The sequence below is a fragment of the Varanus komodoensis genome, unplaced genomic scaffold (genome assembly GCF_004798865.1).
Source record: "Varanus komodoensis strain SLA01 unplaced genomic scaffold, ASM479886v1 scaffold19, whole genome shotgun sequence".
Lineage (NCBI taxonomy): Eukaryota > Metazoa > Chordata > Lepidosauria > Squamata > Varanidae > Varanus > Varanus komodoensis.
The window spans coordinates 8242410-8258575 of record NW_025335550.1 but is presented as its reverse complement, the minus strand read 5'-3'; the positions used below and the strand labels follow the sequence as shown (position 1 = coordinate 8258575).

Genomic DNA, 16166 nt, shown 5'->3' with positions numbered 1-16166 from the left:
TAATAACCCCATGAGGTAAGTTATGCTTAGGGCCCAAATCACCCAGTGAGCTTCATGGCTGAGTTGGGACTAGAACCTGGATCTCCTGGTTCCCTTCTAAGCCTTAGGACTGTTACTGGAACCATTTAACATGGAGGAAAGTTGCATAAAAGTGGAAACCAACTACTCAGACCCTCAGAGGTTGAGAGCAAAGGAGTGTGGACGCTTGGGGAACTCCAGAAAGCCAGATTGAGTCTCCAGATTTGCCCCATAGATGTGAGATTTAACACCTTTGCACTAATCCATGGATCTCCAGACAAATCTCTCTCTCCCATCCTAAAAAAATCAGCCATTCACTACTCTTGTGTCTCTAGTTCTCATTTGCATATGTAAACTGTTGCCATTCAATACAGAACCTGCACCAGAGGGAGGAGCGAACATGCTCCTTTTTAGCATAAATCCAGTCTTAAAGCATCCACTGTAAGCAGCCCTTTCATTGATCATATTATTCATTGAATAAAATATTCCCATCTGTCACAAAAGACACCTCCCACCCCAGGACAGCCATGAGAAAATAAGGAAATAAGGGAAAAGCCCTGTGGAATTTTTTAATTTTTTGGGCAGGCAAGGAAGGAGAGTACAAAACTATGGCAGAAGGACTTTTCGATGTAACTATAAGGTCAACAGTACCTAAGCTCCCTCTGAGAAAAGCAAGCAAACAAACAAAAAACTAGATGATCGTTGAGAAAACCTAATCTACTCCCACTCCTTGCTTATATCCCTGACCAGAAAACATGACCAGGCCTCTACAAAGATGGATGAAGTATATCAGTTCACATTTTCCGGTGAACTTAGCAGATTCTACACTGGTGAACCAATACATGAATGGAACATAATGATCCCTCAATATTTGCAGAGCTGTCAAATTTTGTAGTGGAATTCTCCCATCAAAACAATGCAGATAGAATATTTATATTGGGGAAAAGTGCCTACGTGAATAAAATAAAGTTCAAAATACATTTTATTGTGAACATGGCTTGCGTAAACAAATTTATTAGGCACAGTTGCATAGAAAAATAGACATATCTGGAAAAAATATATACACAAGGAGAAATACACATTTTCACACTACCTTCATATTTTAAATTATAAATCTTCAAGACAAACCAAATGGGAAAAATTCAGAAAGTTCAGGACAAACAGAATGGAATATTGGAAACATGAGAAACTGAGAACTAAAATTTATAGATCTGCCCATCCTAATATAAGGATTTCTAAATCTATTGGTTTGCATCATAGGCTTTTTCAGACTTAGGTTACATGCGTACAGGTAGGAATCACCCAAAGGTCAAGTCAATTTGGGCTATTGGTCAATATCCGACTGCGTCCTGCATACTAACCACTTTGACTGTGAAATTGTCGTTTGCCTACACAGGGCTGGCAAAGACTCAAGGCTACAGAACACTGCAAGGTTCCAGGGGCTTTGTCCCACCTTGCTTTGATAAATTATTTCTAGGGTTTTTGGATAGTTGAGCTAGTTAATTTGGTTTCCTTTTCTTGTAAAGGCAGCTGACCATTTCTGACACTCTTTCGATGTGAACATAAAAGCCATTTGAGATCGAAGCAAAGGTCCACCTACTTGGGCATTCCCTCCACCTGCGCTCAGGTTCCCATAAGCAGGATATGAGGGCAAAAATCTTTGTCCCACCAATGTTCTTCAGCAACTGGCATGGGTAACCTATAGTCACCAAGGCTTCTTATCCTCCAGGAATTGATCATGCCCCTGTTGAAAGCCATCCAGATTTGGTGGACATCATTACATTGTGTACTGATTCTTGGACTTCAATGATTTTTTATATCTCAAAACTGGAATTGTCTTAGTTATTCTCCTAGCCCAGGTTTGGTTTTCCCCAAGCTTGGGCCATTTTATCACAGTTTCAAAGGGATGAAAGAAAGCTCTGGAAGAAGAGGACCACATAAACATAGGTCTTAAGCTTGGATTCCCACATGCTTAAGTTAGCAGTTATTGTTAATCTCGTGAGCACTGGCAGAAAAAACTCTGTCATACTAATACAGGGATGGGCAAGCCTGGAGGTTCTGCAGCAAGATCAGCTTCTGAAATGTACTAGCAGAAAGGAAGAAAAATTAGTATTTTCCATTTAAAAGAAGAGACGCATGCACCTGGTTTCCCACAACTCTGTTTTCCTAGAAGGAGCTTTACATGAAAACCAGCTGCACATTCTCCTTGTTTTAAAGGAAAACACATTTTCCCTCACTGTGCGCTGTCAGTATTTCAGAGTTATTTGGGGATAGTGGAATATTTGTGTTGCCCACACTTGCCATTTTAGAAAAGGGCCATCTGGTAACCTGTGATGCTCAGTGGGATAAAATTCACCATATCTCTTGCTTCTCTTCATTTTCAGTTGGTCAGGAAATTATCTCCCTGGCTTGACCTCTCAAACTCTATTATATCTCAAGATTTTTCCAGGGTTAATGGACACAATTGCTCTACCAGGCTGCCCCAACTAGAGATGTGTGAGGAATCTGGTTTAGTGGTGGGAATCCACTGGATTTTCTCCACTTGGCTCCCTGGGTGGTGTCCCACTTTCTCTCTTCTCTAAGCATTCCCATGGGCATCCATCAGGAAGAGAGTCCAAACAAGTCCACCAGTCTGTTCAATGGTGTTCCACTTCTTCATACGTGACTTGTGGGCATTGCATACTCTGAAGAATTACGTACTTTTCATATTTTGTGGAAATAGTCACTAGTGTTCCTGAGCATTTGTGGACTTGATCCTGGCTTGGGTTGCTTCCTGGCCAGGGCTGAGCACATGAAAGAATGCATGAGGGGTGATTTCTGGGCTTATCTTCGCATCTTCACCTCAACCATCTTATCTGTAGGCCAACCTTTGGCTCTTGCACTTCAAATAGCGTGTGAAGTGGCTGTGGTACATGGAAGAGCTTTTCTTGTCTCAACATGTTCCTCTTTTCTGAAAGGCATGGCAGCCCCTGAAGCAGCTCCTACCCCCTCCACAAGTTTGGCAGACTCCAATGTTGCTGGTTCACACAGCTGTACCATCAAGGAAGCAATCTCCACGGACATCTAACAAACTAGCCAAGGTAGAGAAGCAGAAGTAAAGTGATGGGGAGACAGGGGGTGGTAGCATCTTCTGTAGGCTTGTAGGATTTGGATGGATGGGGAATTGCGGATAAGTACTAGAAAAAAAGGATGATGTGGTTTTGCTATGAAGCCCACTTGAGAGGTAAGCTTCATCTCTCTTTGTTTACGATGTTGCAATTCTTGCCAAACTAGCTCAGAACTGGGAAAAATCTGTAGCGTCATCCAGGAATAGTCCTTGACAGTTCAGAAACTCCTGCCAGAAAGCAAAGAGGAAAAAATATGCTTTTTTTCTGATTGAAAAGCCCCTCGTTGTATCTTCTGCTTGATACAAATCGTTGGGTAAAACAGGAGCAAAGAAAACACAGTTCCTGAGGCAAAAACAAGGGGGTGGGGAATCATTAGAAATAGTTGCTCTCAGCATTTTTAATAAAGCCATTTAATCTGTGTCTTCACTTTCTATAATAAAAATAAATTCATTCTGATTTTTAAGAAAAAGCATCCTTACGCAGGTTAAGTTAAAAACAAAACAAAATAATATTCGCAGCCTCTTGACATTCAGTCTTCTTTTTTATCAGAGACGTTTGAGTGGTCATCTGCAGAGGTCTGAGGACAAACTTTATTCCTTGGTACAGAGGTCTGTGAAATGGAGGATTTTGCAGTGGGTATACAGGAAGCGAATTCTGTCTCTGGAAACAACTGGCAGCGTTGCAGCTCAAGATAAGTTGTAAATAGCTTGGCGTACTCAGGATGTTTCAGGGCAAAATCTTTGAACTCCTCTGCAAATCAAGGAAGAGAGGAAACTGTTTAATATGGGGAAGCTCCGAGGTCATGCTAAACCAGGGGTGACTCATTTCCAGGGGTCCCCCCAAGAACCAGGGTGTTTCCGGGTTTTAACTGTATTTGTATTATATTTATTTATTTGTGTGAGCCGTCCCGAGGCTATATAGCAAGGGGACAGCATACAAAAACTTTAAACAAATAAATAAAATCCGCCAAGAATGCACCTCTCTCCTTCCACCACAAAAGTTTGCAAGGAGGGAAAATTTGGCACTGCAGTTGCCTCAGAGAAAGCAGCCACAGGTGGCTTGCAGGAGCATGCATTGGCTTCCAAACAAGACCTGTGCTGTCCGTGCAAATTTCATTCAAGCCAAATGGCCAACGCCATGCCGGTGAATTCGGTGGTGGTAGGCATGCTTGCAAAAGCAGCCATCTGGACTCCATGCAGTCTACAGACCAGGTGTTTCCCTTCCCCCTCCCCGCAACACATACACAATGATACCATGAGAAACACCACGGTATCTCCCAGCATCCTCAGACACATATGGGAATACCCAGGGGACCCTGCACAGCTCATATCCCACATCACTCACCATAGGAGAGCTTGTTAGTGTTGTCAGCATCTATTTCCTTGAAGAGATTAGAAACGTCAAGGTCAGGCAGCCCGAGCGAGGAGCGGATAATTAAGGCAAATTCATCTTCAGTTATGACACCGTCGTCATCAAGGTCAAAGAGCTGGAGGGAAGAAAAAGGCTTGCTGAAGTTCCTAAACATGAGAAATGTACCCCATGGAGTGCAATGGTTAGAAAAGCTTCCGCATGGTCAGAGCAATGCAACAGTGGGACCGGCTGCCCAGAGAGGTGGTGGGCTCTCCCACTCTGGAGACATTCAAAAGAAACTGGGCAGCCAACTGAGTGGGATGGAGTGGGATGGAGGGACTTGCTCATCAGGAAGTTGGACTTGATCGCCTCCGTGGCCCCTTCCAACTCTACTATTCTGTGATTCTATGAATGCTGGACTATGGAGTGGAAGATCTGGGTTTTAGTCCCCATGTGGCCATGAAGATCACTGGGTGATCCTGGACTAGATGCTGCTTCTCAACCTCACCTATGTCAAAGGGCTGTGATGAGGAGGCTGGGTGTGGAGCATGAGTGAATTCTTTCACATCTTCATCCAGCTTTCAGGCAAACACACCTGAATTTGCTCTTTCAAGTAGAAGCTCAGTCACCTTACACATGTTGTACTTCTCCATGTCTTGCTCTGGAGCTCCACCAAACATTCATGCCCAAAATGTGTATGTTAGGGGAAATGTTTAAAAAAGCAGTGATTAAAGAAGTGCCTATTTGTCAGAAATGCACAGACACAAATGCACCGGGAGCCTCGTCCCTCGTAAAAGGCTTGGCCAATTTTGCTGACCAGTGGCGATTCATCATGGTGGGTGGCAGAACACACCACTGGTGTTCCGGAGAAAAGAAACCAAAATGGCCCATTCATGCGATGTGGACCACATGTGGATCCCGTGAACATCTCCCGTGCCTTGCCACTCCACCCACCAACTGGGATTTCTACCCCAAAAGAGGCATCTGTGGTGGGGATGCAATGACCGACGGGTCAAAAGAGCATGTATGCAAACTAATTTTGACCCTTTTAACCCTCATAAGCAGCTCCGTAGCATGAAATGCGCCCAGCCCTGCTTGCAAACAAGCGATTTTTCTGGTACCTTTTGCTACAGATGCTATTTTAATTAAAAAGAAGAAAAGGCTAGAAATGACCCCTTGAACTCCAGTGGCTGCTTCTTCTTGGGGCAAGCCTGAGAGTGTACGACACTTAATCCTCTCATCTGCTCCCCAAAGACCCTACAACTCCACCAGCTCTACAAAGGAAATCCGGAATGCTCTCCCATTGCTGCCAACTGGGGAAAGGAAGAGGCAAACCAGAAGAAAAACAAAACTGAAGAAGTATTCCCACTCCTCTGGAAAGAGGGCCTAAAAGCCAGCCCACTTCTAAGAAATAGAATTAGCCAGGACCCTTTCAAACCATCTGCCATGAACATCGTGGGCCTGAATGGGATGCAGCTCCCTTCCCTGTTTTTCCTGTAAGAGCAACACTTTTTTGGAGCTAGGCACGATGCTCTAGGTTTTACCTGAAACGCCATTTGGATTATCTGTTCTGTGTTGGCAGGGTTGCACAGAACAGACAAGCCGATCACGTATTCTCTGAAGTCAATGGAACCATCTCCGTTCTGCAAGAAACACAGGGCAGAGGTTATTCACTGGGGGGGGGGGTATGGTGGAGACTCTCTCTCCTTGAAATGCTAGATTTCCATGAGCAGGGAGGGACCCATTTTAAAACCAAGGCGCACTGGCAATCTTGGCATTTCCCTATCCTTCCCTCCCTCTGTGTCTCACCTGAGATTGTAAGCTCCTCAGGGCAGAGTTCTGCTATCTCCCAGTTTACCAAGGATGTTGCATGCCAGAGGTATTGCATGCTAGCCCTCTCTGCCCCGGTGCCCATCCAGGGGTCTGGAATGCAGCTCCTGTCAGCCTCAGTTAACATGGCCAATGGACAGGAATGCTGGGAACCAGAGGACAAGGCCTCTGGCAGGGTGGGGCGGAGATGCTACATTTACGATAACCCCGTGCTCGGTTTCAGTCCAGGTGGGAGTGTTTGGCTGCAAGTGTTGTGCCTGTAGCCCTCGGGACACTGGCTGCTTCCAAGGCTTCGGGACATACAAAGGGAGCAGTCATAAAGAAAGGAATGTGGCCTGGACTGGGAGGGGAACTTCACAACTATGAGGATCCCAAGCAGGGCGGGAGCAATTTCTGTCGTCCTCGTCTCCCGCCCTGCATGTTTATTATTTATTGGTTCATTGCATTAATTCGTCATGTTCCTAGCAGGCAAGGCATTCTGGGCAGCTAACATTAAGTAACAGCACAGAATAAGACAAGAATTAAAAAGATACAATCCATCCAAAGACCGAAACAACAAAAATATAATAACTGAAGAATTAAAATGTAGAGACAATCAGATCAGAAGTTTTAAAAACCAAAAGCAAACGGTTGAAACAATTTAAAAGCTTAAAGACAATCTGACTGTTAGAAGAAGGCAGCAGGAGAATCAAAAAACTCATTCAGACCAAACAGTTTGCAAGAATCTGGGAAATGAAGTTTTCACCTGGCACTGGAAGGAGAGCCGTGATGGGACCTGGTGTATCTTCTTGGGGGGGGGAGTTCCAGAGGTGGGGTGCTCCCAGAGAGAAGCCCCTTTTGCTGGCCATCTGCCCCATTGCTTCTCTGCGGGGTGCTTCGTGAGAAAGACCTCTGATGAAGATCTCAGTGACCAGGCAGGAATATATGGAGACAGGCATTCCCTCAGAGATCCTGGCTCCAAGCCCGTTAGGGCTTTGCATAGTAAAGTCAGCAGTCTGAATTGGGCTGCAACAAGCTCCCAGTGCAAAAAGCCCTGCACCCTTTTTCTGAGCTCGTGTTCCCAGTTCTTTCTGCACTGGCTGCAAGGGAGAAAGGGATCAGCATTCCGGGTTGGAGACTTGTCTCCAGCCTCAGATCTGGGAATTCAACACATCCTCAGCAACTGTCCTCATTGCTTCCCTTCCTTCCCAGGGGAAAACATCTCTCCTGCTACTAGAATAGCAGAGGCACAAAAAGCAAAATGCATTTTCCTGCCAGTAAACAGCATTTCTTGTTTGCTCTCCTCCCAGACTGAAAATACATTGCCACATAATGTACATACATTGCTCCTGTGTATGTAATGTATGTAATGTACATACATTGCTCCTGTGTATGTAATGTATGTAAGGTACATACATTGCTCCTGTGGGAGCATTCAGACGCCCTGAGCATGTTGCCTGGATGTCAAGAAACCCCACAGGGCTGCAGCATGTGTTGCTGGGAACCGGGATCTCACCAATATCACCAGGATCTTCCCGCCAAGATGCAGCTCCCTAGCCTGGCTGGCTTTTGTCATTTCTCACCCTCCTGGCAAAGGGAGAGGCATTGAAGAGAAGGAGCAGCTGCATTTCCAGCCCTTTTTCTTCTGAGTGACAGCGGCGATTTGGGCAGCGAGGAGGGAGAGATAAATTTGGTGAGGGCTTACTGAAGGCATTTTGCTAATGGACCATCCAAAAACTAAAGTCATAAGTGAAATCCAATTAAACATCTGTCTGTCTGTCCATCCATCTGCCTGTTCTTCCATCCGTCTGTCCATCTATCCATCCATCCATTTCCAAATTTGCACATATGCCACAATTCCACCAAAGAGAAATTCCACAAAATGAGGTGCACCACTGGACGCTCTTGTCTTTTATTTCATCGCCAAAGGAGGGGCAAGTTCTCCTGGATGCCAAGATGCAACTGAAGAGCAAGCAGAAGAGCTAAAAAGAGGTTGTGGCATCAGGTTTATGTCATGAAGATTGCTGAATGGAAAATCAGAAAACCTCACCTTAAGGAGAGGAAAGATTTCCAGGTATTTGTTGGATTTTAGTGGCCATGATTTTGTGAGGCCCAAAGAACCTATTTAGAAGCCCGTGACAAAGAGGAAAGTTTACACAACATCTTTAAATGTTTGGTCCTGCTTTTCCTGATCCAAAAGGGCCCTTTCTCTAGCCAGCTGCTCCTAAACCCAGCTATTGAAGTAAAACAATTAAGCTCCGATACAAAGCACAATAGAATGCTTGGGCATTGCTGGGTGTGTGTGTGTGTCGGGGGAGGTATTTGGTTTTTTTTTTTTTTGCTTTGAGAAAGAGCCCGCTTTGTTTGTTCTGAAATCAAGCCAAGGAGCCATGAGATCACCTCACCGATTTAATCCAGCTAAACTAGCAAGCACCTTTGAACAAGCAGAGAGACATGCTTTGACTGAATTAGGTGGCACCCTGAAGGCATGTTTTGACAACTGGCACACCCTGGGATGGGGCGAGGACAGTGGAGGAGGAGAGGGGACACACAGTGGGTCCCCTCGTGTCATTTCTAGCTGCGTGAGGATGAGCGAGGCCCTGCATTTAGGAGGAAGGTCTGAAACGAAGGGCATGCTCAATGCAGCACACTCCTCATGAGAACTAGAAGCCTGCGCCATCCTGTGTGCGCGCTGCAGGCTCCCCGTCCCAGATCTCCTGCCCCAATAAGTGAAAACAGTTCATGGGAAAGGCTCTCACCAGCCTGGATCTTGGTGAGTCGCTGCCTCTCAGTGCAGAACAGGGACTGGCAACTTGTGGGAGAGCAATGGCACATTTGGCAATCGGAGGAGGTGTCCCGGGCACCACCACGAAATGACGGCTGCAGGAGGTGTGGCTGACCTGACCAAAGCAACGGCCTGCCCCCTCCAGCACTTCTTGTCCTTCATGGGTGCAGAAGAAAGCCAGGCCTAACCAACCTCATGTCCTACGCATGCACTTGAGCGCTGCTTGTGGGAAAGGAAGGTGGAGACGGCTGCAGGCCCACGTGGCTGTCAAGCAATCCCAGCCGGCTGGAAGGGAAATTGTGAATTAAACCGAACAGGGCACCCTGGAGAGGACAGAATGCTGCTTGCTGGGCAGAGAGCCTGACCTGGCCTGCAGCAGCTTCCCCTGGCGGGAAGGAGACCCCACCTTTGCAGGAAGCTGTCCGGTTTGTGTTTGCGTTTCTGCATTTGCTTTTTTGCAAAAGCAAAGCAAAGCAAAGCAAAGCAAAAACACCCCGCCCCCCACAAACTTTTAAGTCATTCTTAGAAAAGGTCTGAAGAAATTACTCATGGAAGGGTGAGGGGTGAAATGAGGTCAAGCGCTCTCCCCCTGTAGGTTGGTCAGATCTGCCAGTGGACTTCCCCTCCTTCCTCTTTCCTTCCTTCCTTCTTCTCTCTCCTCCCTCCCTCCGTCCCTCCGTCCCTCCCTCCCTCCCTTGTCTCTTTCTTTCACCTTGCCTTCTTTCCATCCTGAACATAAAGTACTTGCAAGTTCTGGTAATTCAGAACCAAATTCGAGAGGTGCTGTTCTTCCCAGCCCAGTACCTGAGAGGCAGGGCACTAAGAAGGGTGATGCAGGAGAAAGACCGTGACAAGACTAATTCAATGCCACAAACACAGATAAATAACTGAAAGGAATTTAACGCTGGTCTTTTCTAGCTAAAATCTCAAAGACCGGGGCCTAAATGGACAAACTGGTCCATTTCAATTGCTTCCACATTCTTTTCTAAAACTCACCTTCTTCCTGATCCTATCTATGAAGAAGAAGATGTGTTTAGGCAGTTTATTTCGAAATGCAATTCTCACCCTTCCCTGAGGGCCAGTTTTCCGTGCATGCAGAAGACTGTAGGTTGACCCCTTTGGGCATGACGGGTTACAAGGATATTGGGATAGGAAGGCCCTGGGAACGCTGGGGCTTCCCCCAAGCTCCTTGGAGAGAAATGCATGGGGCAGCCATGCGGAGATGCTGCCAGGCGCCCAAGCTCAGGGGTGCGTGCAGGGATCTCTCTGCGTTGCACCCAGTCTGTGCGCATTTGGACTGTCACTCGTAGCAGAAGGAGGTGCACAAACGGAACATACCAATTCGGGCTACAGCTGTTTCCGTATTTCTCCCTGCATCAAAGGCGAGCAGTGAGGACAAACTTCCAGCAGATGGGTTCACTTTCTAACTGTTTGGGGTGCTTAATGTGAGGAAACCTTTGTGCGGGGAGCAATTTACCCCTCTGCTCCTAACCGGAGTAGGACATTCTACTTGGCTGTGGGCATAAAGCAGAATTTCTTTTGCAAATGCTTTACTTTTCCCATCCCCAGTTTTCAAATAACAGCTTTGCTTCTTCATCAGGCCTTCCCCAGCTGCCACAAAACATAAATAGCCATAATCTCATTGTGTTTATCATCTGAGTTTATTTTCCTTCTTTGCACACATTGATGCTAGGAATCTAGGAGGACAATCTATTTTTCCTAGCAATAGAGATTAAAATCTGCCCTGAGGCAAAGCGATCCAGAATGCCAAATGGAAAGTCATGGAGAGAAAACTCTGCTCAGTTCAGCACTCACTCTCCCTGCTCTCCTTGTACACTGAAGTTCAGTCTTCCCCAACATGGCTGTCCTTGGCCCCCTTAGTGGAGCTGCAGCTGAGGACCATGGAAATTTTAGTTAACAAATCCACAAGACTCCCATTTCAGGAAGGCTGATCTCCGACAGAGCACTGAGTACGTACTGCAGCTTGGAAATGGAACAGGACTACCCAGTAACAATACCAGCATGGAGAAGTATATAATTTTGCAAGAGAAAGAGGAGATGCTTTAAGAAACCAAAACAGCCGCACAAGAATCTGTGAGCTTCCAGTACGTAACGCAGCAAGTTGAGGAATGCGTTCACTAAGGAAACTGGAGGCGGTGTGGGGGAAAAGAAACAACTGAGTTGCTTAGGATTACAAGTGTGTGTGTATGTGAGAGAGAGAATTCTCTCCCTGAAATATGCAAGTCATGGGGGCCAGAGAAGGGGGAGAGGCAGATAAATTCTGTTGCAACCTCTACTTGTACCTAGAGAGCACTCATAAGGGAATAAGTGAGCTATCCCATTATCTTTACATCCCATGTAGCATTCATCCTCAGTCCTACACATCCATACAGCCCAGGCATGCTAAAAAGTAAACAAACCTTAAAGAGGGAAGGAACAGACGACAGAAACTACAGAAAGATACATGGAAAAGAAAGGAGAATTTGCAGTAACACTAGAAAGATTTTGACACCTCCCCTACCTTGCCTATCACCCAAAAGGTAGCAAGAGCAAGAGAATTGGCCTCCTGTCCAAGACGGAAGTAGATGCAGCTATATAACTAAGCAGTCCTGCTTGCAGGCCAAAGCTTGAAGGAGCAGCATGGTCGTCATTGGCACTGTCGCCTTCTTTCCGCCGGTCGTCCGGTTTCAAGAGTACATGGTCAGCTGCAGCCATTCCTGAAGGCTGATCTGGACGTTGCCATGACCGTCTCTGTCCAGGGCCTTGAAGGCACGGAACATGCCATCCAGGCGCACCAGGCAGCTGATGAAGTTGTTGAAATCCATGCTGCCATCTTCGTCGGCATAGCGGCGGATCATCAGCGCGTAGAGCTGCTCGTGCATGTTGAACCCGGCATCCTTGAAAGCGGAGGGCAGCCGAGCCATCTCAATGGACCCTCCAGGCCCACAGTGCTGCTTGAAGACCCTCTGCCATTTCTTGAGGTTGCCCCACAGGTAGCGGAACTGGTAGAAGTCCAGCTTGCCCGTGGTGTCGCTGTCCATGACGGCCACCATGCTGCGGCAAGTGTCCAGGCTGAAGGCCTCTTCCGTCAGGTCTTGGTGCCGCGCCATCACCTTGTTGAGGATGTTCATCAGCTCGGTGGGACACACCTCCATGTCGTTGCCGGCCAGCTGGGCAAAGAGGCGCCGGAATTGGCGGAGCTCCTCGCTCTCGTTGGCTTCCACGTTGGCGAAGTGGCTGCGGGGAGCGGGAGGCGGCTCCGGGGTGTACTGAGCCGCTGCCTCGCTGATGATGTTCACAAGGCCTCCCAGGAGGCCCATGACATTCACCCCTTTTTGCACCTTGCTGCCACCACCGCCACCACTGCTGCCGCCACTGCCGCCACCGCCGCCGCCACCAGAGAGGAGTCCCCCGAGGCCTTTGGCGAGTGCTCCTCCAACCCCGCCACCGCCTCCTCCAAGGCCCTTCAGAAGGGCCCCTCCGACTCCTCCACCGCCTCCGAGGCTCTTCAGGAGGCCTCCTGCAGCACTGGCGCCACCGCCACCACTACCGCCACCACCGCTGCCACCGCCGCCACCCCCGGCAGCGGCATCGAGCAGAGCCTGAGCGAGGAACATGGTGCAGCTTCCAAGACAGCCCGGCGTCCTGTGGGAGCTCTCACAGCGGCGTTTGCAGAGAGCAGAGCTGGGCGGATCCTAACAAGGCAGTGCAAACTGCCGAGAGCAATTACCACTCCCCGTGCAAACAAGTCATTCTGCACAGCTGGAATCCCTCACAAAGCGGCACCGCCCTGCTCCGGACGGCGGGGGAGGAATGTCTCCTCCCGCTTTGACTTCGGAGTTGCAACGCCTTTCCTCAGAGATCCTCGCCTTGCTGCAGGTTCTGTCCTGCCTTCTCTTGGCTTGCCCTTTTATTGTTCAGCAACACACAACTTCCCACTGTGCCTGGTTTATATTAAGCAGTGAAACGTGATTGGTGGAATTTTTTTTTTTTTGGGAGATATTTTTGGACTAAGGCATTTCTGTCTGCAAAGAGGACAAATCTATTTCAATCTTAGCTATGAAGAAAGAGCAGGCAGGAGCATGCTTACCCTGTCGAAAAGGGCAAACAGCTCTTCAAGAACGCTGGAGACGGGCAGCTTCAGGTAGCTGGCAAACTCCTCGATGCCGATCCTGCCACCTTTGGAGGCGCTGGCGATTGTGGCAAACTGATCCAGCTGCTCTCGGATGTTGTTCCATTTTAGACTATCAAGAGAGTGGGGAAGGGCTGGAGTTAGCAGTGCCTCATGCGTGCAGCTACAGAGAATCATGAGGACGAGAAGCTTGACCTACTTTTCCTGAAGCCTCATCCATGCTTTGCCCGCATAAAGAGACAATGCAGATGGGCAGGGGATGAGGTCCACACCTCGAATGAGCCCTGTCTCGAATGAGGCCCACTAAACCAGCCATTCACACATTGGTGTGGATGCCTGAGACTGAGGCCACTTTGGCCACCAGACCCCACCCCGCTCTTAAACATCCATCCTAACACACCAATGTAGTGTGTGAAAGGGGCATGGGATTTGCACAATCCTGGGCCAGATTCCTCAGGGCCTTCTCAGTGGGGGCATCTCCCCAGGAAGACTGAGCTGGCACTGACATCCTAGGCATGAGACTTCCATTTTCTCAGGCCTCCTGATCCCAGTGGACCAGTTCATCTCAGTGGTGCTTGCCTTCAGTGCCCTCCCACTCCCGGATCAGGACCCTAGTGTGGCTCTCGGGAGGGCTTGAGCTTGCCCTCTCCACTTCAGTTTGGCCTGAAGGAAAATCTGAGCAAAACCCAGAACAGTAGCCATGCAAGACATGCCTCGAACACAACAAAGAGCCTTGTGACGCCATCCAGATGAACCCATTTCTTGTTGATCATTAACTGCCCAGAAAGCTTTGGATATTGGCCGGTAGATAAAGGGCATTATTTACCTATTCAATAATAACAACAACAATCATAGTGGCACCCGCTTTTATGGCCGTTGCCCATTCCAAACAGACACACCTTGTCCAAGAAAGCTCAGGCCAAGATCAGTGTGTCTAATTGGGGGCAGAAAGTTCTCAGGACTTCTGCTGCCCAGGAACTCATCTTGGGTTGCAGCTGCAGGGCACCCCACTGTCCAGAGCTTCAAGGACTAAAATCGTGGCTTGCCGCAGAAACTCAGTGGCAAGCTGGTCCGTAGCATCTGGTCACACGATTCGAATGAACTTATCATCCAGGGAAGATAAACAGATCAGCCACTGGAAGGCCCCAGGGCTTCTAAAAAGAAGAGTTAACTGTGGAATTAATCAAGCAAGCAAGCATTTACTTACGCCAGGGTTAAGAGTAGCGCCCTCTCACAAAATACACGTGATTGGAGTCACAGTCTGACTGTAGGAGCTTTTCTTTTTCTCTGGGGCATCTGAGTGAGTGGGGGTGGGTGGGTATTCTGCAAGTTTGAGGGGGAGCACCAGGGATATCGTAAAGGCTCCTTGTCTGATTCACTGAACAAAAGCACACTTACTTCAACTTCTTGCTGATCTTCGTGAATTCCACCAAGCCGGCCTCCATGGGCAGCGTCAGCTGCCCTGCAGAAAGCATCAGCCTGCAGTCCTCATACGTGTGATCCGTGACTGGCACATCTAAAGCACTTCAAAAGCAAGCCCAAGATGAAACAGTGACTTACTATGGAGACGTGCAAACACAGCCTCTCATTCAAAGCACTTAGAAGCATCCACACAGCACTGGAATTTTCATATATATGCATATTTCATGTGCATCTACTAAAACAAATATATTCAAATCTATGTGGCTGTAAATTGGCCTGCTTTATGGTTTGGTTTTGCTAAAATTCTACAGTAAAAGATTTAAAAAAAAAACCTTTATGGAGGAAATCTATGCAAACTCAGGAAGCTTTGGACAAATTTCCCATTTGACTGCTACAAACGTCTGCAAAGGATTCCATAGATGCAATATAATGCAATATAATAATGCAATAATGCAATATAATGCAATATAATAATGTTATAATAATAATAATAATTCCATTCACGCAAAGTGAGCAGCGGTTGCCAACATAAATAAGCACCTGGGATAAGAAGAGTGGCAAAGCCAAATTCAGGGAAAGGTAGTTGTTTCAGACATTGTGCGCTTCCTTGACCTAGCACAAGCCACTCAGGCAAAAAATCAAGCTATTGGCCAATATAATCTGCGTATCACCTTGCCATTTCGTTACGGACTCCACTGGCAAAAAGAATTGGATCGTTCTTTTCTTCCTCGGTTGGATTATAGACAGGAAGGAACTGGAGAAGAGATTTCAAAGCATGTTTTAGTAATCACATACAAGTTAGCAGTACCTCAAGACCAGGGTATTTGGTCACCCAATTCTGCTTGGATTTGAATGACCAGCGGGGGAAGATTTGCAGGCCGGCCACCAGGGGGCGCAACATCCTTTAGAAAGGAAACTCTACGGTGGAATTTCTTCATTATTTTTAGGCTATTTTTATGGCTAGAAAACGCTCAATAAATAAGTTTTTTTTCCCAATATTACAGTCTTATATATTTTTCTACATTTAAAAAAACCAGTCAGTCAGTGGCCTCCTAAAATCAAGGTTTTTCACTGTTTCCTCAAAAAAACAAGCAAGAAAGAGAAAACACTTAAGTTTTTATTAATTGAAGCATTTCTCAGCAAGCCAAACATCCCTCTTTCTGAAGTCCATGCTTTCCTATCCATATTTTGGCAACAAAGTATTAATAGCAAAATGTAGAAATGGGACAGCACAAATTTAAGAGAGGAAAATGGAGACAAAAAATGGAAAATGAGATTCTTCCCTCCATAAGTAAGTACCCGGAGGAGGGCTTTCTCTACGGTGGCGCCCAACCTATGGAATTCACTCCCCAAAGAGGTCCGTCTGGCACCGTCGTTACTGGTTTTTCGGCGCCAGGTAAAGACCTTTTTATTTAAACAGCATTTTAATTGTTAAAATATATGATCTGGCCAGGGCAACTTCTTCTTCCTTCTCTTTTCTCCTCCTATATTATTTATTTACTTATTTTATACTGTTATTTTTAATTTTATATTATTATGTTTG

At 47.0% G+C, this 16166-nt stretch overlaps 2 protein-coding genes across 2 annotated transcripts in view; both read right to left on the bottom strand.

The window, feature by feature from the left end:
• Nucleotides 1-1012: 1012 nt before the first annotated feature.
• LPCAT2 (lysophosphatidylcholine acyltransferase 2) overlaps nt 1013-16166 on the bottom strand; it is a 36196-nt gene continuing 21042 nt past the window's right edge. Inside the window, exons 9-14 of the mRNA XM_044428069.1 lie at nt 15295-15377; nt 14600-14725; nt 13160-13313; nt 6020-6118; nt 4470-4611; nt 1013-3875 (exon numbers count right to left, since the gene is read on the bottom strand). Coding sequence (XP_044284004.1) covers nt 3655-3875; nt 4470-4611; nt 6020-6118; nt 13160-13313; nt 14600-14725; nt 15295-15377 — 825 coding nt within the window. The 3' untranslated portion in view covers nt 1013-3654. The remainder of the gene's footprint in view (nt 3876-4469; nt 4612-6019; nt 6119-13159; nt 13314-14599; nt 14726-15294; nt 15378-16166) is intronic.
• On the bottom strand, nt 10712-13150 carry CAPNS2 (calpain small subunit 2). The gene has a single exon (XM_044427860.1). The coding sequence runs from the start codon at nt 12684-12686 to the stop codon at nt 11757-11759; it is 930 nt and encodes a 309-aa protein (XP_044283795.1). The 5' UTR covers nt 12687-13150; the 3' UTR covers nt 10712-11756.